Genomic DNA, 21087 nt, shown 5'->3' on the forward strand with positions numbered 1-21087 from the left:
ATACAGGGCATATAACTCTTGGAACTCGAAGTCACACGACAGTAGCAATCAAGGACGCTCGACCCGGAACAGCACAGCCCAACAGTACATCCAAGGCAGATTCGGGAGTGAAGGCGCTGAGGCGGTTAAGTCTAGGTGACCTCTCATCAGGACTTGGGGATCTGTTTAGGTGAAGAATAGGGGGGCTTAATCAAGCAAAACATGTACATTAGAAGGACAGCATGGTAGGAAGGAATATAAATATCACGGTCTAGACTCTGGGTCACTTGAGCCTCGAAGTGAAAGATCCCGCTCCAAGCGCTGGCTCTCTGCCTCGGTGAGGAATCCCGAACCAACATTAGGGCAAGACGATCCCGTGTTACCTGAAGCAGCTTCATGCATGATAATCCTCCCCTCCCATTCGGTGAGGGTGAAGATATTCGAGCCAGGCTACAGAGGCCAATAGACGTTGGTGATTGCTCCTGCGATGTGACGCATTTTCATGCAACAACGACGCTGTCAAAAAAAGTCGTCGACGCGGGGTACAGCAGCAGCGTGGCAGCACACGACGTTGACATGTTACATATGTACCGTTGTGTAGCCCACGTTTTTGACAAAGTTTGACTTTACTTTCGAAGTATATACTCGGCTGAATGGAAGTGAATGATGCTTTGATAGTCTCTCAAAGCAAAGTTGAGTATCTGCTGAGTCAGATTTCGATGACGTCCAACTCAAGCGCAAGCCACAGTTGAACCACACCACCATTTTCCAGGCTCGCACATGATTGACCCCATCGAGACAACCTGGAATTCGACTTGGAATTTCTCACCTGCGCAAAGTCACACGAATCTCATACGAAGCCACGAGACATTCTGACCACCCTCCCAACAATTCATCAGCCTCGCCTCAGAAATTTGTCTGCGTTTGCATGTGAGTCAAATCTGAAGCAGAGCCCTTTGTCGCCAACAGCAACAAGAAATATCCTGCAACGATAAACACAAGCTTTCCGCTCTTCACAGCCAACAACTCTTCCACTACTCTACTCTACTCTACAATATACAGCCCTCGATGACGGACATCATGGCCTCAGAAGAACCTCACACCATCCACTCGCCACCGAGCCCTTCTACCAAGCGACCAAAAGGTACGGAGATGTTCCCGCTATTGTACCCCTCTTCTTCACAACTCAAGCTGATAACAAAACACAGGCATCCTCAAGAACTCCTACCACCGCTCTCCACCGAACCAAGCACCTATCTCGACCACTTCACCTCCTGCCGTCTCTCCTACTCGCGTTTCGCGCCCTGCGTTCGATGAGCGCGACCTCTCAGACAAGGACATCACCCTCCACAACACAATCCAGAATGCCGGCCACAGACGATCCTCCTCCGCTGCTCGACCGCCAGGATCTAGACGACACTCGAGTCACTCATCGCAAGGCCCTGTAATAGATGGAGATGGGGAGATGCGTCTCAAGTGGGATGAGGCGAACCTATACTTGACGGAACAAGAGAAGAGCTCTACGATGAAGATTGATGAGCCTAAGACACCGTATGCCAAGCACTACGACCCCGCTGAAGACGACGAGGAGATGCGGACGCTTGATGCGGATGAGATTGTCGTTGATGAGCTGGACAAGGCTCGTGCAGGTAGAAGCCCAGGGAAATCATCACGCGCTAAAGAAGATGAGATTCCAGGACTCAGCCTGGGTGAGCCAGAGGAAGCCGTGCCAGAGAAGGATTTGGATGAGCATACTAGGAAGGAGAAAGCAGTTCATGTCAGCGGAGAGGAGCATGTTGGTCTGAGTCAAGAGGAATTAGAGAAGCACAAGAAGTTCGAGGAGATGAGAAAGAAGCACTACGAGATGAAGAATGTAGCGAACCTTCTAGGACACCCTGAGGACTTAGATGAGGATGACGATGGAGATGAGGCTATGAACGGGAGCGCAAGATAATAATGGATGGCACTTAGGGATGGGATATGATGGCGTTTTCTGACCGTTGCTGCACGGCATTTTTTCTGCATACCAACCAACTCGCATGGAGCTCCTAGCTTGTATTACCGGTTCTCTTTTGTCTTTTTGCTTGGCTCTTTTCCTTAGTACACGCGGAGATACAGAGATTGCAGCGATGCAATGATGATTGATGATGATGGTCGATGTATGTAGTTTAGTTGAATCAACGAGATCACTTCTTTTTGAGGCTGAGAGGTAGTTTGACTCCAGTGCTTAGAACTATCAATGTCTGAGTTCATCTTGTAGATGTGTGGCGGCGTGATGTTGATTCTTGTGTCAGAGATGTCAAGCTCTACTCGGACATTTACATATTCATGAGCTATATCAGGGCGACTTCAACATCAAATTCTCTTTACATAATTCACTTTCAAGTACGTCTTCCTTAACCTTTAAATCACACGCCTTAAATTCACTTACAATTATCGCAGAACTTCAATCCTCGCTTCCAAAATTCATATTCTCGCAACCCTCAAAATAAAACAACTCGCATCCTCCATCATCCACCATCCACCTCCACCCTCACAACCTCACCCCTACTTCACTCACCCATGCGGTCAAGCTCCGCACCACCTCAACTACAAACACGCGCCATGAGCTTTTCTCGTAAGTCTCTCTCCGTTATTTTTACTCACCATCAGCAACCATTGAACACACAACAGCCGGGTATGATATCAAGTATTTCGACGACGAACAAGACTTCGACGACGACGAAGACGAAGACACAAAGGAGAATCCTTTACTTGATGGGCTGGAGGCTGAGGTTGATAAGCATTTAACGATGGCGCGTGGCAAGAAGATAAAAGTTGAGCCGGCGGCAAGGAGGGAGAAGATCAATGTGAAGAGGGAGAGGAGTGAGCGATCAGGAAGCTTGTTGAGACGAGATAGGAAAGATGAGGATGCCTGGGCCAGAGAACAGCGAGACGTGGAGGAGAGTCAAGCTGCGGCTGGCAGCCAAGCTACTGGCCAAGCCACGGATGCGTTCCAGGGCAATGATGAAAGACCTCAGGTGCCGAAGGCCGGGCTTGGTAGGTTGAAGCGCACAGAGCGTGATAGAGCGGAGATCGAACGCGATGAAATCGATGTAGCTGCTGCTATAGATGCAGTAACGCGCCGCCGAATCGGTGATACGGCAAGGCAGGATCCACAGCCGGTCAACCATCCCGTCCCAGAAAACAAGAGGACGAAAACAGAAAAGAAAAGAGAGAAGCGGGAACAAGAAGCAAAGGCTGCAGCTGACGCTGTTCGATTGGCAGCCGGCAATACACCTAGCCAAGCTTTTGTGCAGGCGGATGATTCTGTTGCTGCACCTAGTGCAGCGAACGAGACCGCTAGAGCCCATGATGAGAAGAAGAAGACAACGGCACAGAGAAAGAAGGAGCGTGAAGCGATGTTGCCGGCTAGTGCTGGCGATTCAGCAACTGGCCTTGCACCATCTCAAGCCTCAGTGTTGATTGATCCTTACAACACAGCGCCTGCTGATAATCGGGTTGAAGACGGAATCATCGATGGCGAGCAAGAAGTCGAAAATGCCAGGCAGTCATTATCAGTGGAGCGTGGTCAAGGAAAGACGGTGATTCGTCTTGATAGCGATCCTATGGAAGTCGATGCATTCGACGGCGTGCCAATTGATTGGAACAATCCACCAGGAAGCCCAAATGACCGGCTCCAAAAGGACGTGAGCCAAGACAAGGAAAAGAGAAAGAGGGCAATTTCTGATACCGGGTCCTTGCTGTCACGAGTTTCTGAGACCGAAGCTGCAGAGATGAATGTCGTGCAAGATGAAGCTTCCCAGTTGTCAAAGAGGGATAAAAAGAACAAGAAGCGCAACTCTCAAGTAATCGATCTTGTTGACGATACTGAGGATGATCCCGCGACTCGCCGAGCAGCACTCAACCAGGCAAAGGAGCGTCAAGGCAAGACTGTTTCAAAGAAGAGACAGCGAAGAGAAGCCCAACAATCTCAACAGTCTACTCAAGCTGAGAAGCCATTTGACTCTGATTACGATGCCACTCCACCGCCAGAGAAGAAGCGGAAGCGCAAGCATAACAATGAACCTCCAACGCAATCGACTCAAGAATCTGCTCTTCGGCTACACGAGTTGCCCGAATATATCAGCAAGGAAGAAGCTTTGCGGCGTACCGTCTTAAGAGGCCGTGTTGACTCCACGCCTCCTCGAGTTATCGCAAGCCAGCGCTCGCAAGCTCCTAGTCCAGCGACTCCGATCGTTTCTAGAGACGATGATTTCTCAATCGATCTAGATAGGATTGGTACTGCTCATATGCCGGCTGTGGCAAAGACTCCCCGAGTTCGAGAGAGTCCCATCCGTCCTCCGACTACCATCCATTCTCCGGCCGCACAGCGTCAGCGCAGTGTTTCTGTTTCAGCACCAAAGGAAAGTCCTATTCATCCCCCAAAGAGGATTCACAGTCAGCTCTCTGAACGCCAGCGTAGCGTCTCTGTTTCACCGACGAAAGTCAGGAAGAGCAAGGAGAAGGCAGTCAAAAAGAAGGGGAAGAACGAGAATTCTGCTTTCGAGACAGCTGTCAATAGCATTAGGAATGCTGTTGGTAATCGATTCAGTGCCCTGTTCTCTCCTCTTCCAATGGAGTGGACGCCGACGGTAAAGTCTACGACCTCCTTGAAAGACCACAACGGCACCAGTGACAGTCAGAAGAATTCGAAGAAGCAGAAGAATACTCATGATAACGTTCCTTTACTCAAGGGTACTCCCGTCATCGATTGGGAGAAGAAGAGTGGAAAGATCCGTGCTTATGTCACACCAGAAGATGGAGATGATGATACTGAGATTAAAGAGAGTAAGTATTCACACACATCCTCTTGACGAAAGTTGGTGACAAGCCTGCAGATATCGCGTTCTCAGCCAAATACATAGCCAAGAAACGTTCAGTCAGCATCTCGAACACGACTTTCGCTAGTCTGAAACTTGAAGTCGGCAAGAGACTCGTTCTCAATGAGTGCACAGATGGAAAAGACAACTGTAATTTGAGCATATGCAGTGTGGCCGAAGGAAGAGTTCGGGTTCTACTTGGTGGTGGAGAAGATGGTGTAGAGGGAACATTATTTGAGATTGGAAAAGGCGGAGTGTGGAGAGTTAGAGTGGGTGAGAGATGTGAAGTCTGTGCCGTTGAGGGAGACCGAGAGAAGGAACGCGATGGTGATGATATCGCTGCTGTGATGTTTGTTGTTGGTGTTGGTGTTGAGTAAAGGAAATGGGGAAACACGGTTTCTCTTCTATTATGTTTCTGTGTGGAAATATTGTTGATTTGTGTAATTACGTACTTGGCTCGCATTCAGATATGCAGCATACATTCAGACTTGCAAACCCTATTCTCGCAAAGCCTTCTTCTTCTTCTATTCACATTATCGGAATACCAAAGGCTGCATGGTTAGTACTTTCCAAGGGAATGCTCGGAAAATCTGTTCTGTGGAGACTTCGGTATGAACTCTGTAAAAAAGGGGCAGATTGAGACTTACCCAGGTAGGCGACGATAGGCGTCACATAGCTAGGTACTGTAGAGCGGCCCAAGCCGGTCCAGGTGTCCTTTTGGTGGGTCGAGCTTCTACTTTCTCGTGAATTAATTATTTTGCGATCTACCTCGTGAAATATAGAGGATATTAACCGAGAAACTTGGGGCGATGCGCGTGAACTTGAGCTGATAAGGTTGGCAAAGAGAAACTTGGCGTCGATGGTTGGCATGACCTGAGTTTCTACTACAATCCATTTGGCTTATTAGGTCTTCGTTCAAGATCCCCATCAGTCAAGATGCAATGCGGACAACTTGCTGAATGGACTTACAGTAACCTATGAAAATGTCTCGCTTCTGCTTGTGCAAGTGCATGCCGACTTGAACCCTGGCATTGTGGCGTTTTGAGGCCTCACGTCACGGGCTAGCGCTCGTCACGTATCACAAGAGGCTGATACATCTGCCTTTAAGTTTGTTCGATGCATTCTGTGTCTCCTTCAAGATTTGACTTCTTCGTTCACTTTTGCATGCTTCTTGGACGGCGTCGATAATTTGACAACTTGAGGGGCAATCGGAGTCCTTATAAGATTATTTACCCAACGCCATGGCTTCTGCATGTTTGACTGAAAAGTTCTTCTCTATTTTGAGAGCAATCAAGCATGGAGAATACTACGATAAAAATTTCGTTTGCGCCTATGCTTTTGACGCAAGATACTTCTGGGGTTTCTTCGCATTATTGGCTCTCGTGTTCCTGGTTGACGCTCGCAACAGAATCAAACATGGTGTATATCATCCCCTGGTCCGCTCGGGACCCTTCTGGCCGTTTTTCATTATTCTATTCATTGACTTTCTAGACCAGACTTTTGATCTCGGGGGGCGTAAAGAATCAAACATATGTATATTCTTGAGTCAAGTTCCCGGTGTCGACTGTGGACAGGTGCTTGGAGTCCTTCTTACATACGCGATTCTTTCGGCTGCAATGTCCTACTACATCACATTGTATGACATTCCAGATGTCCATACCAACTATCCTCAGTCATACGAATACGGCTACCTCCACGCGAAAGTCTCGTACTCATTGCAAGACAAATCAACGCAAACTGAAGATATTTGGACGAGAGCTGGGTGGAGACGTACCGATGACACACCGACTGGCGGATTCGAGGGCTCCTACCGTTCCAATTGGAGGCTCCCTATCCCAGAAGACGCAGTTATCGGCGCTTCTGGAAACCCACGAGACTGGTGGAAGCCATCGCCAGCTGAACGGGATCTTCTATACCAAACACAGTCGGGGTTGGGGAGTTCTTCTGAAACGGAAGCGCCTCGAGATAGCATTGAGACTGTAGATGGCATGAAAAGTGGTATGATGAACTATCTACACCAGTTCCATGCGACCTTTGACACTGACATCAACGTTACAGGCTCGAAAAAAGTACATGCCTCAGAAGCTGATGCTCCATCTATCAAAGAAAATGAAGTACTGGGTACTTCCAGCAACACGACACCAGAACTGCCGACCTTCAATACGCCCATCTCCGCAACTCGATCGGGTTTCACATGCTGCAATCAACTCTTCCGTACTCGAGCTGAATACAAATAAGTATCCCCTCCATTTTCTCTTCGGTTGACTAACATCCAAGCAGTCGGCATGAGCGCTACCACAAGAGACCAGTTGGTTGTCCCCGCTGTCCTCTGCGTTTTGGAACAACAACAGATTTGGATCGACATATCAACGATGTGCATGAGAGAACTTCAGTTTGGCATTGTGCGGAAGTGGCGTGTAAGCACTCAAGAACTTCGAGCGGCAGAGGATTCTCGAGGAAGGATAATTGGAGGAGACATATGAGAAATGCACATGGTGTAAATGTGGAACGAGACGCAACTATCTAATTGCGGGTATGTCATCGAGGAGGGTAGTCGCAATGCTATAGATGCCAGAAATGTAAGCGCCCAGGCAAGCCAAACAGACGACCGAAAACTTTGATTAATCTTGGTTCAGCACAGTAGTTGAACAAAGGCATTGCGCTGAAGACATTACATCTACCCTTCTATCAGACAACATCGGTATTAGAAAGTTTGGTAGTATAGGTAGAAGAAGGCCACAATCTTTTATGTCGAGCCACATTATCCGAGCTCACGTGATGCCCATTTCTGGCAGCAGCTGAGAGTCTCAGACTGATTGAGCTTCGTCTTTGTCTGCTCGCAACAACAGGAGCAGATCTTAATCAACCGATTGTCCTTGTGACGTGGAAATCGCCCGGCATCAATAGTAGATGTGGCTCATCTCTGCAGACAGCTGCTGTGAACGTGTCAAATGCTGGCTATCCCCGCGAATCTGTTGACTCGATGCCTCCTCATGTGGTCTTGAAGTCGAGCCACCAATAGATTCATCCCTCGTCGCAAGCCTTTGGATATCGAAGAAACCAAATTGTCCAGAGGTAGCAGCAGACAGGACTTTCGGTTGATTGGAATCTGGTAGCTGTGGTGGAGTGTGACTTTGTTGAAGACATGGTTCAAGGCTCTGATTTGATACATCATAGAGCATGTTGCCTGGGGACTCTAGTGTTGGTCTAGATGTTGCCCTCGCAGTGAAGGAATTTTGTGCTTGCGAATTTAAGTGGGAATGCCAGTGTGTTGCCGAATCGTCTTTTGTTTTTGGTTCAGGTCTCGTGTCGTCTCGCTCTATACATTTGAGTTATCGACTGTAACATACAGAGAAGGGGTCATACCATAAGAAGTCTGATTTTCTTGGAAAGATATCCACCAATTTTCAACATCGTTGGAGGTTTGCAATGGGCATTGTATCCAGCTCTTCATTCTCAAGGCTTTGCTCGTATTATTCTGATGCGAAGAAAGAGGCTGGATCACATTTGTGTAGCTGAAAGAGCCCCCTCCATTGAACCTTCTAAGTTCACAAAGTGCATTGTAGAGAGCCGCTTCAGTCTCATTTAAACGCGCTTCGAGCGCACCAAGATAGCCAGCAGGTATACCCCTGCTCCAGTCAGTGCCGAGTTTCGAGGGATAAGTTACTAATTGGACAGACCTCTTATTACTCTCTGCATACTTACACTCTGTCTGAGAGGTTGTACAGTGACCGCAAACAGGTCTAAAGTGCCCAAGTCAGCCAACGGATGGCTCTTTTTGTAGGAATGCCTCACAGTTGTCGATCGCACTAGGGATAAATGAGCAAAGGATGAGGAGCATGATGGGGCCGTACTTTGCATTTCTTTCGTTTACATGGCTCACAAGAGCCGCTTTGAAGATCTGCCATGTGTGCAATGAGAGCATTTCCAATCCAACCTTGATGAAGTGAGGTGAGGTCGTCAAGAGCTCGCTTGATTAGCGTCCAGTTAGGTTCGGCCCCTCCCAGCGGAGCAGTTTCGATTCTTCCGAATCTCGACCCATTTACACAGCAAAGAAAGAGAGCAATGGTTGTTTTCATTAAAGACAGGGAGGGATCTTTTATCGTGTATGGTGTACGTAAAATCGCTATCTTAAACTGATTTCCTTTTCCTCACATAGACGCGAGCGGTAATCTTCCAAGAGGTGATAGACAATTGCGGGATATCATTCTTATCTACAAGTTTACTTACACCCACCTCGCAAGCAGGGTGTGAAGTTGCACCTATTGCCCTTCTATCGACTGCCTTCTCGTTTCATCGCCTCCTTCCCATTTGAAGAAAGCGGCGGTAGCACGTGATCTTCAACGGTCAAAAATAGAGGAAGCCCTTCCAGCCACAGGCCCTCATAACTTAACCTTAGAGACAGTAGTAGCTCTGATTCGTAGTATAGTCAGTAGGAAAACAGGTGAAGTCAGTCTGCGGAAGATTGCCGACTGGCCCAATTGCGCGAATACCGCAGAACCCGCAGAATGCGCAAAAAGCTCTGATACCACCTCAAAACAAAACCCCTTGAACTCGAAAGAAAGACTGAAACGAAAATAAGTAGTTTTCAATCAGAAAACAATCGAACTCTAATCGCCTTCACCTCGCCGCAGATATCGAGTTAGCCATGTTATTGGGACATACCAGTATTGGTGTTCGCTCAAGTGAAACCGTTCAAGAAAGTTCGCTGAGATGATAAGGTACGTCCATGAGTTGAAATATATCATCGAAATCATCGAATGAACTTTCCATAGGAAAAAATTGTCCATTCATAGCTGGCCAATTCTGAAGCGGCGTTGGGTCTCCCTGGAAGACTGGAATTGGAGATCGGCTCGGATTATTGGGAGCGACTGTGCCTAAAGGTGAGGTGTCTTCTGCTGCAGCTTTCAACATATCATGATGCGCTCCAGAATTTCCGTGACGAGAGTTAAGATGTTGTAAAGAGGTTAATGAGGAAGCGTTCTCACGGTCTACATCAAGACGATTCTCGAGGCCGTTTGTGCTTGATCTGAGTGTATGTATGTCCTGTTGTCTGCTCGTAGCAGGTTCTGTCTCCGATCCTAGAAGTTCATTCCCAACTTTCTGCCTCAAAGCCTCTTGCAGGTCTTTGATAGCCGCTGCACATGCTCCAGGCCAGAACACCCCTCGCAATGAAAGATTTTCAAGAATCTTGACACAACGAGTAGCTTCTCTATGCGACGTTAATCTTCCGGAACTACCATCCCCGCTGGAAAGAGACTATCATATCATACCTTTGAGCAGTCTCCACAGCATAGAATCCATTAGATGCAGCATAAAGCAATATTAAACCACTCATCCAGACGCACCACGTGAACCCTGGCCAGAACAAAGGACTAGTGGTCCGACCGTCTGTTGACTGTTCCTCCCTCTTGCAATCTTGTAAGTGTTGATATATTCTCGAGATGATAGCTTTTGATGCTCCAATAGACTTCTGGATCGCTGCGCTGACTGCGAAAGTATTATGCCCCGAAGTCATGACTGGCCGATTCAACAGGATGACTGATTCATGTTTCTGTACAATGAGCAGAAGTTTATGGCACGATCTTATCATTTCAGAGGGCGCTTGTCCCACTGGAGAATTGGTGCCATCATCTTCCAAAGATGAGGGGTCGATGAAATCTTGCACCTCGTTCCAGTATCTCGATATCTCAGTATCTATGTGGGCGACTTCATTAGGATCAGTCACCCTATGATTAATCGACTTGTGTCTAAGCTCGAGGATCAAACCTTTAATCTGACTACTACGAGCGAGAAACGTAGGAAGTAGGAAGCGACGCGAATCTGTGAAATGCGATGAGAGGCGTGATGAAAACATTCCCTGAGCACGTACCATTGTTGTTCAATCCGTCTCTGTGATTGGTAGTGTGATCTTCATTATCATGAAGACAAACGTCAATGTCTTCGTCTTTCAGAGTGACGGGTAGGCCCAAAGACTGAGCGAGAAACATTTCAAGGGAATAGATTGTCCAAAACAGTCTTCGTCGCATACCAGCCTCAGCAGCGGAAAATTGCTTGTAGCGAGAAGGACATCGATGAAGTCCCAGATGGAAAGCGATTCGTACAATGAGGCCTCCAAATCTTGAAGCCGTGTTGAGACGAAGGATTGAAATCAGAAAGATTTGAATACTCACAGCTGCTTGGAGGCCGAAGACTGTTGATGAGTGGACTAGAAGAGTGGATATATTTGCAATCGCATCCTCGACAGTGTTGAAAACCAGACTCGCTGGCATAAGCTGGATACTGCTTCGATCTCCTTTTGGCATTTGCCTTCTGTCCGCAAGCGATATTGACAAGACAGACTGAACTATCGTTGTCTCATTATCACTTAGTGACAAAAGCCCATCAGATGAAATGGTCTCGAAAAGGCCAAGAATGCTGGGTGCGTGAAGAAAAGGAAAAGGTGCATGCCAAATATTGAAGTATGGTTGACTCCAGTACACGAGGTCTTCGAAGGTAGTGGAGTCTGAGTTTGCTCCTTGCTCGGAAGAACTGTGCAAGATCTCATTTGGATGCCAAAGAGATTCTGGCGAGTTTCGAGAGACGTGGTCATCCTCGCCTGGGACAATTTCGCTGTCAAACAGACTGCTATCCTTGCTCATATTCTTGGCAAGAGCTGAGCGTACTGTATGGACAAATGCTATACCACTTCCACTGCCCACGAAGCTTGTAGAGCCTGTCTTTTCGTCTGATCTCATGTGACCTAGCTCCGTGTGTGGACTTGCAGTGTCATTCGGTCGCAGTGCCGAGACGCTTGATTGTCGCCGACGTTTACGACTTGGCGCCCCCGCAGTTGGATAGTCTGGATCCATCGCATGGTGATGTGCTGAGAACTTGGTTTTTGGATAGCGTTTGATGATTTACTTCGTGTGAAAGATGACAAGTGAAGCTCCGAGGTGGTTGATGAATGTGGAGCAGACTAGCCTGAACGGGACCTAAGTAGACTACATACTATCACAACGTGAACACCATAGTCAGATATTCTCAGGCATTCCGAGTTACTACATGTTTTATTATATTATGTCTAAGAAAGATGGTCCGTGCGATCATAGATGCGCAGAAGGTACCACGCCGATGTCTCGAATTATTGACTGACAAGTCCAAGTTCACAGCCAGTAGCTCCAACATCAAAAGGGAAGCCGTCCAGCCCATCAACCTAAGCACTCGAGCTCTCCCAAGCCGTTTGGAAATATTTCTCAACTCCATTAACAGCGTCCACAAGCTCATTAAAGATGTTCAGTACCGATGTTCGAATTCTTATCATATTATATCTATTGACCAAAGCCATGCTTCGTTGAGATATCCACGCTCGCTTGCAAGAGACAAGAAAGGAAGTGTAGGTAGTCGGAAACGTACACAAGAGTGATGATGTGACCAGGTAACCGAATCTCAATCTCAATCTCATTTCACTTAGAATCTCAAAGAACCGAGGATCATTCTGGTATGCTCTGGGGAGCATTTACCACCATTGCTTGTCGAACCACTCCATCCGAATTCTCCCACATATGCCGCATGTCCGCGGTATCGGAAATGCTCGTCCAATTTCTGTAGGGTTTCTCCAAAATCATCCATGAAATATCCTCCGCCTCCGAGTAGCGAATCCGTTTACAAAGAACAAAATCCTCCACCAAGGGTCGTCGATCTCGAAACAGGCGACAGATATTGACCACCTCCATATCCTTTACACCAAAGGATCCCGTGTACACAACTCGAAGGTGTTCCAGATTTGGAAAGTATTTTAGAAGTGAGAACAGATGTTTGAGTCGTTCCAGATTGATGTTGTGAGATGGAATGTAGAGCTTCTTCAGGTGCAATCTGGCGAGACAGATCTTGTTGGTATGGAAGGCCCACATGGAGGGATGTATGAAACCATCTCGTCTTTGGCTACTGAGCAGATTGAGAAGCTCGGGGGCTTTCCAGCGTGGTTCTCCTCTTATCTGAAAAGTGTTTCGTCCGTATAAGATCTCGACGACTTCAGAATAGACCTGCTGATTTGTGCGGAGGAGACCAAGGTACTCAGCAATTCCTGCTCGAGCTCGACTTGGATACATAGGTCCATCGGAAAGAAATATGAGGGAGTAGATCTGATCTCTTATCTCCCTGGGCAAATCGAGGAATGAACAAGTTGAGCTGACTTCGCTGACCTCCACAAGCGTGACCTCGGGGCTTTCTGCAGCCTTCAGCCCGGCGATACTCAGATCAGAAATCATTAGCAAAGGAGCATTGGAACGAATGATCTCTCCCATCCTGAGTATCGAAAAATTTTCGTCTGGAATTCATAATTAGAAAGTTGGCAATGTTGGGTTGCACGAAGTATGTATAATCGTGGCTGCCAGAAGGGCGTATCCACTAGTCCAAACTAGATTAGCGCACCCGAGCTTGACCCGCAGATATTTTATTTTCGAGCTTCAAGCACAAGACAATCACCAATATCGAAATATTCTTCCACCACTCAGTCCCTCTTTTTCGGCGCGCATACACATATACAACTACCACAGCCTCCGACTCCGCGCTCGAACGCCAGTCTCAATCGCAAGAACTGCAGAGCGCAACAAGCAAGCACACCACACACCCGAACCGCAAAAATGCATTTGATGTACACGATGCAAGATGGCAAGCGTGTCTATACGCTGAAGAAAGTTGTTTCGGGCGAAGTCACAAAATCTGCACATCCTGCTCGATTCTCGCCAGATGACAAGTACTCGAGACATCGTGTTACGTTGAAGAAGAGATATGGATTGCTTTTGACGCAGCAGAGTAGGTTCATTCTTGTGGTCCAGAAATAAAATGCTAACGATTTGATTGTAGAGGATCTTAAAGTGCTGGGCCAATAGATTTCAGTGACGAGGACGAAAATTTGGGGTGATAGAAGCTCTTCTGCAGATTGGGAAAGGATGGGCTTTGAATAATACTGCAAAAGTTCTGCAAGAGTATACCAGGGCGTTCAGGTGCAACATTTGGTCAATGGGTGGTGTTTTGTACTTGACACAGGCTTCACGATGCGAAAGAAGGAATTGAGCGCCCTGAGAGAGTTTCAGCTGTCCCCGATGTTCCACAGAGTCAGGGACATTCGTTGTCTACAATTGCTTTGTGTAGTAGAAAATCAAAATGCGGTCGCTATGCACAAGTCTATCCTTCCAGATATCTTCCGTCCCACACCATGATGCTTTCCCTTCAAGATTTTGTACGCCCTGACTCCCATATGCCGCATGCGAGGTCTATCTACCGTTTCTTTGAATTCACATTCTTTCCAGCTCCAACTTTCGGCTTTCCTCCAACACCCCCTCGAGCGCCAGACAGAATACTGGGTAGATAGTCTTCATCCATGAGATCCTTCTCCTTCTTCCTCCTGGCACCAGTCATAGCTTGAACATACTCCTTCTGATCTTCAGCCAAGATTAGACCTTGACCCCAACCACCTTTCCCACCACCGGAGACAAGCTTTCCATTTGATGTACCTGCTACAGGTTTCGGAATACTGTAAACATTACCCCTCGTGTTGTACTGCATGTTTTTCTTCAAATGAACCTTGAAGTTCCCGTCCTTATCTGTAGAACATGATGTTCGCATTAGAGACGGCTTTCCGCATCTTGGACAGAATTGCTTGGCCATGTCTTTGGAAATGTAGAAACAAGCGTGGCAGCGGAGAACCCAGGTCTTCAATTCTCGTACTCGCATAAACTTGGGTGATAGGAGGTTCAGGTTCATTCGAAGGAGAACATTCTGCATGGCGTAATCGGATGTGATGGTAGCCACTTGCATGGTTTTTGTCTTCTCTTCAGGATCAAGGGAAGTGTTGGAGTCTTTTTCTTGATGTTTCTTGAGGTTCGAGGGCGTTATCCATTCTCCACCATCTGAATCTTCTGCTTCTGAGCCTTGCACTTCTTCTGCAGAAATATCAGATGGAATTTGTGCTTCATCAATTGCTGGTGTTGGGGCGATCGACTCTGGAGCAGGTTCAAGAACTTCGTAAGTTTCTGGTGAGCTTAGGTGTATGTTTTTGATGGTCGCTTCCAGGGTAGCAGGTTCAGACACAACAGGTGTCCCACCTTGTTGGTCTATGACTGAAACTTCGTTCTCAGTGATTACTTCTGGTTCGGTTGCCTCCGTGTCTTCCACCGTAGGAACTGAACCTTCAGGAATCGTAGTGCCCCACGCGCCACGGCTTTCTGGTATTGGCGCTGGCGCTGATTCGACAGATGGAACGGATTCTTCAGTCGACTGCTGTTGGATTGCTTCGGACTCTCTGGTGTCACTTGAAGGTGGAGCACCATTCAGTCTCTTCTGTCCCGGTACACTCCTCAGTCTCCAATCTCCATGATTCCTTTCGCATTCTAGCTCGTATGCCAAAGCTATTACATGAATATCTGGGCGACTTAGCACAGCCAAGTCGCCAGTCTTCCGCGCAAAGTCTGTTATAATTTTGATGCTGGCTGCCGTTGGCGACCGTAATGTGAGGAAAGGCTTTAAGGTGGTCTCGAGTCTGGATCTTGTCGCAACATCTCGAATTTCTTCGATGACAGCAGGAATGGTGTAGAGGACTTCGGCTTGCGCGATGAGGGAGGAGACAGAAGGGTCGTTCTTTATAAGAGGACCAGTATCGAGCACAAGGCTGTGCACTGGTTTTGGTGTATTAGTCGCCATTTTGGTTCTGTGAAACGAAATACAAATCTTCGCGGGGTATATATTCACAAAAATAATTTATTTTTGTGTTATCTGATCGGCGATAAGATAAAAGTCGATTAGCGCATCTACACAAGCACGTGGGCAATCTGCTCTCATTGGACACCCCTTTGAATAGTTTATATTGAGCAGTGCATTTTGTGATGATGAAGTTCAGGTCTTCGCTATTACTCCTGTGCTTCATAAATCTCGAAAGGTGCTAAAACAGAACGAATCTTGCAGAAAGTGCCATCAGAGAGATTCCTATTCTCAGTGAGGGGCTGTAGCCGATGATTCGCTTTACTGCACAGATTATTGAAACATACCTATCCCGAGACTTTCTGATTCTTCTTGATCCGACTATGCAGCAAAAGTTACGCCTTTTGATCCCTCCCTACTGAAGGATGGCAAGTCTTCCTATTATGTTTGCCAAGTTGAGTTAAATGTAATCGTCGAATTCTGCACAATGACGTAACGAACGATATCCATCGCCAAAGAGTCGAAATGAAATGTTTCTTGTTATTATTCCAGAGTTTTCGGTCTAAACAAAAGGATATGCAGTTCAAACAACAACAAGACAGCGAAATGGAACTTCAATTAATATCATCCCAGGGCTGTTTTCCTTTAAGCGAGCGGGTAGGAAATGAGTATTGCAGAGCTACTAAGACGACCACTACACACTTACCACATCTAGTTTTCTTGTCTGCAGTAGGAATAAACGAATGAGCAGAGCTTTGCGGAGTTAATGGTCTCGTCGTGTTGACATAGTAAATAGTCCGGCATGGCATTCTAGTAAACTCGTAAATCTTTACTACGATGCTTTTTAGTATCAATGGATCGGTAACCCACCTATATCTAGGTACTTACTTAACCGCTTAGTAGAATACCGTGTTACCTGTAACATAAGCACATAATTCTTTCTAAATCTTGACCTGGGCGATGCTCGGGTGCGCTTGGTTTCAGAGGCCAGCACTATAAGCTCTCAAACTGGAACTGTTTCCTTGCCAAACACTTTTTGATCTGAAAAGAGAAGCAATCTCGTCTAAGAACCCTCAAGGAACCAAACACGGCCAGAGCTAAATCTGGAACTGGAACCGGAATCTGGAAGTGTCGAATGTGATGCAGTCACGTGCGGAGCACCTTCCCCGAATTTTGCCGGCGCCAATTGCGGTTCTCTCGCTAGCCCAAGCTCTTTTCTCCTACAAGTCATCTCCTTCCATACAGGAAATCATCTGTACGACCAAGAACTCTCATTATGAGGCCGGTGCTTCTCTTCATCCCCTCCAGTCCACAGCAGGCAACATCGCGTCTCGAGCTGAGGTCAGCTTCCAGCATACGCGTCACGTCCCTCGAATGTCAGAGTTTCCAGATATCCCAAGCACGCTATATCATGCCCTCTCCAAGATTCGAAAGACCTAGGTACATTCCGCGGCGAGAGAGATGAAAAGCCATTTCCGCCGATGAAAACAATATCCATCTAAGCCCTGACCTTGTTGGAAAATGATGTTCCTGTGGGTGCAGCTCCAGCTACCCCGCCATGCATCAAAGTTTTGGGGAAGACTTCGACTACTGCGTGTTCTTTCTAAAGCACCTCACTTGAGGGTCTCAAATACCACTTCGATACCTCTTGGCCGATAGCATCAAGGCCCTGCCTTCATCATCAGCTGTACTGCCGATATAACTATGCTCGCTCAAAGACTATCCCGGACGCCCGTCCCTTGATGAGACCTTCCACGATCCCCAGATTGGCACCGAAGGCTCTCTCATAATTTGGGTGCGCCTCTGAGCATCACTGTCTGGTCAGCTAGCATCTGAAGAGCTCCGTCGAATCAACTACTCGATCATTGACTGGCCCAACGCCTTGACCACGTCTCGTTATCTAAAACCAATCGATACAAACTGTCACCGCTTGCACCAGACCAGTTTTCAGCTCGGATTTATATCCCTAAAGAAAACATTTCACAAGTCTTCCGCTACTCGGACAGGAATCTTGGTGCTGGAAGCATTTACCGACTTGCTTGATGCTTGCGAATAGCAGCCACGGCTGGAGGTCTGCGCCGAAATTCACTTGACATGCTACATGCTCTTCTAGCCTCGAAAGAAAGTGCCTCCGAATTTGGAGTAAGCAACGGAGGCTTGAAGCCAATCAATTGTGCTTGTTTTGATGCGAACATCAGAGCAACATGGCCTTGCAGGGGAAAACTTTAAATCGACCTCTCATCCCATTGTCGACGGAAAGCGATAGGTCAGAACCAAGTGGTTCGCAAACGGAGCACACACCTTGAAAGAGCCACCGTCGTTATTATTGAGGCGCTCTCATTTGCGGACCAATTGCTGCATGGCAGACGCGACACTAGATTTAGCTGGGTACTTGGGTGTGTAATTGGCCATCCGACTTGTTGCTGGTACATCGAGCATAACGAGGCAAAGTGAGGCAGCCGAGCTAGAGGACCGTCACTCAGTAATGAGTCGGGCGTCGAAGAGCGACATTGCATGCGAGGGCAGCTGACCCTTGTTTTCTGGTGCAGGAGGGCAAAATATAAGATGGGCATGCCCACCTCAATGACTTCCTCTCCGAGCCAAACACTGTCCTGAAGACAGACATCCCAAGAACCATTGTCTCTTTCTGCAATATGTATTGTTAAACTCTTTCCCGCCTGTTCAGTACCTCGAACTTTCGATGGTCGCTAAACATTTCTGCAGGTTTTCCTGACATCTTGATTCGTCAGATTGTCACCCACACCGACATTGAGAAACGTTTTGCACTGCAAAGAAACGTCGAATCACAGCATCGCTTGCTATCACACCGCGCAACTTTCTCACGACCTTCGTGGGCGATACGGGCCAAAGTTATAGATGGGCCGCGCCAGCTCCCTCGCAGAGCCGCATTTCCCATTCCCATTGTCCCGGACTAGTCGAGATTTCGCGCTCCGGGGTTTAGACCCTTTGCAGTGTTGTCGTTCCGACTTCAAGTTCCCCCGAGACTTGAAATATAAATGGCTACTGCGATTGTGTGCACTGTGCCCCACTTCCTGCTCGGCTTTATCCTATTTTGCGATTTTCTCGCATCCACAATGTGCGCACACAACGACAACCTACTATGCTCCTGATGAGGGTCAATACCCTTTTTCGAAACCACCAATGGCTTTTTCAATACTGCCTTTGTGATCGTCGGCCGATGAGAGCCCGAGGTATTCCCTCTGTTTATATGCTGGCACCACACCTTCCAGGATAGGTGTGGTGCTTGGACTGCAGTCTTGGGACGTCGGCAACTCGTGGCTTGTTCTAGGATGCATGTTCTCGCTGCAGATACCTTCAGCCATTTGGACCTAGTGGACGGCTTCAAATCATGCCCTTCCCATCAATCCGAAGCGGACGAAAACCAAGGCAAGTGCTGAGATTTACTTTACATAACATTTTCACCATGCAACATGAAAATGTAAACATCAAAGAGTTTTATTGAAGTCGTTCTTGCAATCAAACACGAAGTCGTTGTCATAATTGGAAACCAGTCTCCTGCGACCGATTAAGGATGTCTCTGTGCAGATCATCAGCACTTGAGTTCTGGCCTTCTCTCGTCCATCTGCACCCGTCGATGCCAACCAATCTTGCATGAACGAAGCACGCCTGCATCCTCAAACTAGGATCACAACAATGGTGAAGCATATCACGCCAATCGTGAAGCATCACGAGGACATTTGTGCTGGATACTGGGCAATGTGCTGTGCTTGGAGTCTGCCAGCTCGGGCTCAGGATAGCTTATATCATATCTAGGTCGCAGAGGGCATTTTTCTCTTGTCTACTACGTTTTATCATCTTTCAAAGTTGTGTTTTATTGGTAATCAATCATTGAGCTGCCCCAAACCTAGATTGCATGCAAGATGTCTTCCAGATCCGACCGTTCCAGTGGCGTGGGTGCTTCTTCGCTAATACTTCGAACACCACTAAAATAAAGCAGAAGTCGAAACGAAAGCACTCGAAAGCGGACTCGTACAATTCCCTCCCGCCACAACCAGAGCTATCGGAGGCATATGAAGAAGAGTCAGTCGAAGAAACATGGCCGCCTCCAAGCTTCTTGTTCACGATCAATGAGTTGCCAGTGAATGACGAACCAACGCAAGTAAGTTGCTTATCAGGGACCAGATTGAGCTCCCTCTCGTCTCAACACCTGTGTTCAGACTTGCCTTGCAGGCATCTCTACCAATAACATGATTCTTTCAAACATACTTTCAGCGTACTATTGAGCTATTGGTGCCGCTTGCTGACCTCGAGCTACTATTACAGGGAGGCGAACCACCCCGAGTGGACGAATACGGGAACTGGCATCCACCTATTCGTAGCAATGGATTTGGTACGCAGGTGCCTAGTAGAATATACAGATGGGCGGATGGCGGTCGTGTCTCCGCCGCACGCGAATGCCAATGGTTCAACAACCAATGGTGGTCACAAGCCGGGAACGAGCTCACGGAATACAGAGCATCAACTATGTTTTGGTGCAACAACTTCACTCAATTCCTGGTAGCAACAGGAGATGCAAGTCGCCGCCACATGGAACAATCGATTGATCCCCACAATAGATGGTGGCCGTTAACATTTCGACATGAGAGCACACTTTCTCGCGTTGAAGAAGTTGGTCAGGAGGGACGCCTGGCAGGTAGTGGGACTTGGATCAATGCTCTAGGGTTGACGTCCTACAGAAATCGCCATACAGTTCCTGCCGGCGGACTAGCAGGCAACCTAGCTATCATGATTGGGTTGATAGCTTTTTCATGCGAGTCGACAGATCTTGATACGGTGCTGTTGACTGATCGGGCATGGCGACGTGGTCGTTGGCATGATCATGGAAGGATTGATGGACGTAAGTCGATCGCTCTACTTCTGCTGCCCGACATTCTAACGAGGATTCTGTGCAGGTATCGATGAGAGAGGTGTCGTGGTTACTATATACCACGACCCTGAGAATACTCAAGGCTCCACCAACGATACTATCTTCCCGCTAGAGTGGACTGGAGCTGCACTTCTGCACTAGCAGCCTACCTCTGGCTCGGTTTCGCGCTCCTTGGAGAGAGGATACGCGAAGGTCCCACACATCTGTGTCTTTATACGTTTACCTGTCGGTTGTGCAGACTAGGTAGTTAGGTTATCGAATCTTTGCGGTCAGCGGTCTTGGCTCTACGATTTACGTTATAATGATGATGAAACAATATTTTATACCAGCTTCTTCATGCTAGATTGGACATCGGTTTGTAATTTCGGGGGCAATGTGGAGTTTGTTTTGAAGGTACTATTGTTGAGAATGACTTTATGTCTTTCTTGAGAGTACATATATGGATTTATGTTAAGTCTAAGATTGAATAATATAATGCTTAGCACAATTTGATACATTTTTTCAGCCACGATGGCAAATAATGCTTGACCTCTGGACTGATATCCCTAGCCTACATTCTTTCCTCTTTTCTAATCTGCAGGGACTGCAAGATTTCTTTCTCAGGGCCAAAAGTGTCGATCATCTAACGAGAGCAAATTCCCCCTCTGGTTCAGAGGT

The 21087-nt window shown here is 47.4% G+C and overlaps 9 protein-coding genes across 9 annotated transcripts; 5 read left to right on the plus strand and 4 right to left on the minus strand.

Moving 5' to 3' along the window:
* The first annotated feature begins 825 nt into the window (after positions 1-825).
* On the plus strand, positions 826-2005 carry LY89DRAFT_56726 (uncharacterized protein). Its single transcript, XM_018208552.1, has 2 exons — positions 826-1123; positions 1188-2005. Exons 1-2 carry the CDS (start codon positions 1048-1050, stop codon positions 1931-1933), a joined length of 822 nt encoding a protein of 273 aa, XP_018071907.1. The 5' UTR covers positions 826-1047; the 3' UTR covers positions 1934-2005.
* Positions 2006-3360: 1355 nt separating this feature from the next.
* Positions 3361-5296, plus strand: LY89DRAFT_684572 (uncharacterized protein; the record flags this gene model as incomplete). Its single annotated transcript, XM_018214908.1, has 1 exon — positions 3361-5296. A coding segment is annotated over exon 1 (1074 nt), but the record flags the coding sequence as incomplete, so codon positions are not given.
* A 676-nt stretch (positions 5297-5972) lies between these two features.
* LY89DRAFT_718232 (uncharacterized protein) lies at positions 5973-7544 on the plus strand. Its single transcript, XM_018218402.1, has 4 exons — positions 5973-6839; positions 6900-7074; positions 7122-7420; positions 7478-7544. The coding sequence occupies exons 1-3, from the start codon at positions 6083-6085 to the stop codon at positions 7366-7368; spliced, it is 1179 nt and encodes a 392-aa protein (XP_018071909.1). The 5' UTR covers positions 5973-6082; the 3' UTR covers positions 7369-7420; positions 7478-7544.
* Positions 7410-8790, minus strand: LY89DRAFT_56716 (uncharacterized protein). The gene is made up of 5 exons (XM_018208549.1): positions 8696-8790; positions 8637-8650; positions 8522-8584; positions 8208-8470; positions 7410-8160 (listed from the first exon to the last, which is right to left on the minus strand). The coding sequence occupies exons 1-5, from the start codon at positions 8747-8749 to the stop codon at positions 7742-7744; spliced, it is 813 nt and encodes a 270-aa protein (XP_018071910.1). The 5' UTR covers positions 8750-8790; the 3' UTR covers positions 7410-7741.
* A 248-nt stretch (positions 8791-9038) lies between these two features.
* LY89DRAFT_615718 (uncharacterized protein) lies at positions 9039-11736 on the minus strand. The gene is made up of 3 exons (XM_018210736.1): positions 10714-11736; positions 10115-10664; positions 9039-10053 (listed from the first exon to the last, which is right to left on the minus strand). Exons 1-3 carry the CDS (start codon positions 11690-11692, stop codon positions 9537-9539), a joined length of 2046 nt encoding a protein of 681 aa, XP_018071911.1. The 5' UTR covers positions 11693-11736; the 3' UTR covers positions 9039-9536.
* Positions 11737-11887: 151 nt separating this feature from the next.
* On the minus strand, positions 11888-13184 carry LY89DRAFT_684576 (uncharacterized protein). Its single transcript, XM_018214909.1, has one exon. The coding sequence runs from the start codon at positions 13124-13126 to the stop codon at positions 12314-12316; it is 813 nt and encodes a 270-aa protein (XP_018071912.1). The 5' UTR covers positions 13127-13184; the 3' UTR covers positions 11888-12313.
* A 113-nt stretch (positions 13185-13297) lies between these two features.
* LY89DRAFT_684577 (H/ACA ribonucleoprotein complex subunit 3) lies at positions 13298-14020 on the plus strand. Its single transcript, XM_018214910.1, has 2 exons — positions 13298-13637; positions 13689-14020. Exons 1-2 carry the CDS (start codon positions 13466-13468, stop codon positions 13712-13714), a joined length of 198 nt encoding a protein of 65 aa, XP_018071913.1. The 5' UTR covers positions 13298-13465; the 3' UTR covers positions 13715-14020.
* An 82-nt stretch (positions 14021-14102) lies between these two features.
* On the minus strand, positions 14103-15524 carry LY89DRAFT_645109 (putative 20S-pre-rRNA D-site endonuclease nob1; the record flags this gene model as incomplete). Its single annotated transcript, XM_018211863.1, has 2 exons — positions 14103-15013; positions 15137-15524. The coding sequence occupies 2 exons, from the start codon at positions 15522-15524 to the stop codon at positions 14103-14105; spliced, it is 1299 nt and encodes a 432-aa protein (XP_018071914.1).
* Positions 15525-19416: 3892 nt separating this feature from the next.
* On the plus strand, positions 19417-20571 carry LY89DRAFT_668872 (uncharacterized protein; the record flags this gene model as incomplete). The annotated part of the gene is made up of 3 exons (XM_018213057.1): positions 19417-19662; positions 19776-20400; positions 20456-20571. 3 exons carry the CDS (start codon positions 19417-19419, stop codon positions 20569-20571), a joined length of 987 nt encoding a protein of 328 aa, XP_018071915.1.
* Positions 20572-21087: the final 516 nt, after the last annotated feature.

The sequence above is a fragment of the Mollisia scopiformis genome (genome assembly GCF_001500285.1).
Source record: "Mollisia scopiformis unplaced genomic scaffold LY89scaffold_11, whole genome shotgun sequence".
In the NCBI taxonomy this organism is placed as follows: Eukaryota; Fungi; Ascomycota; class Leotiomycetes; order Helotiales; family Mollisiaceae; genus Mollisia; species Mollisia scopiformis.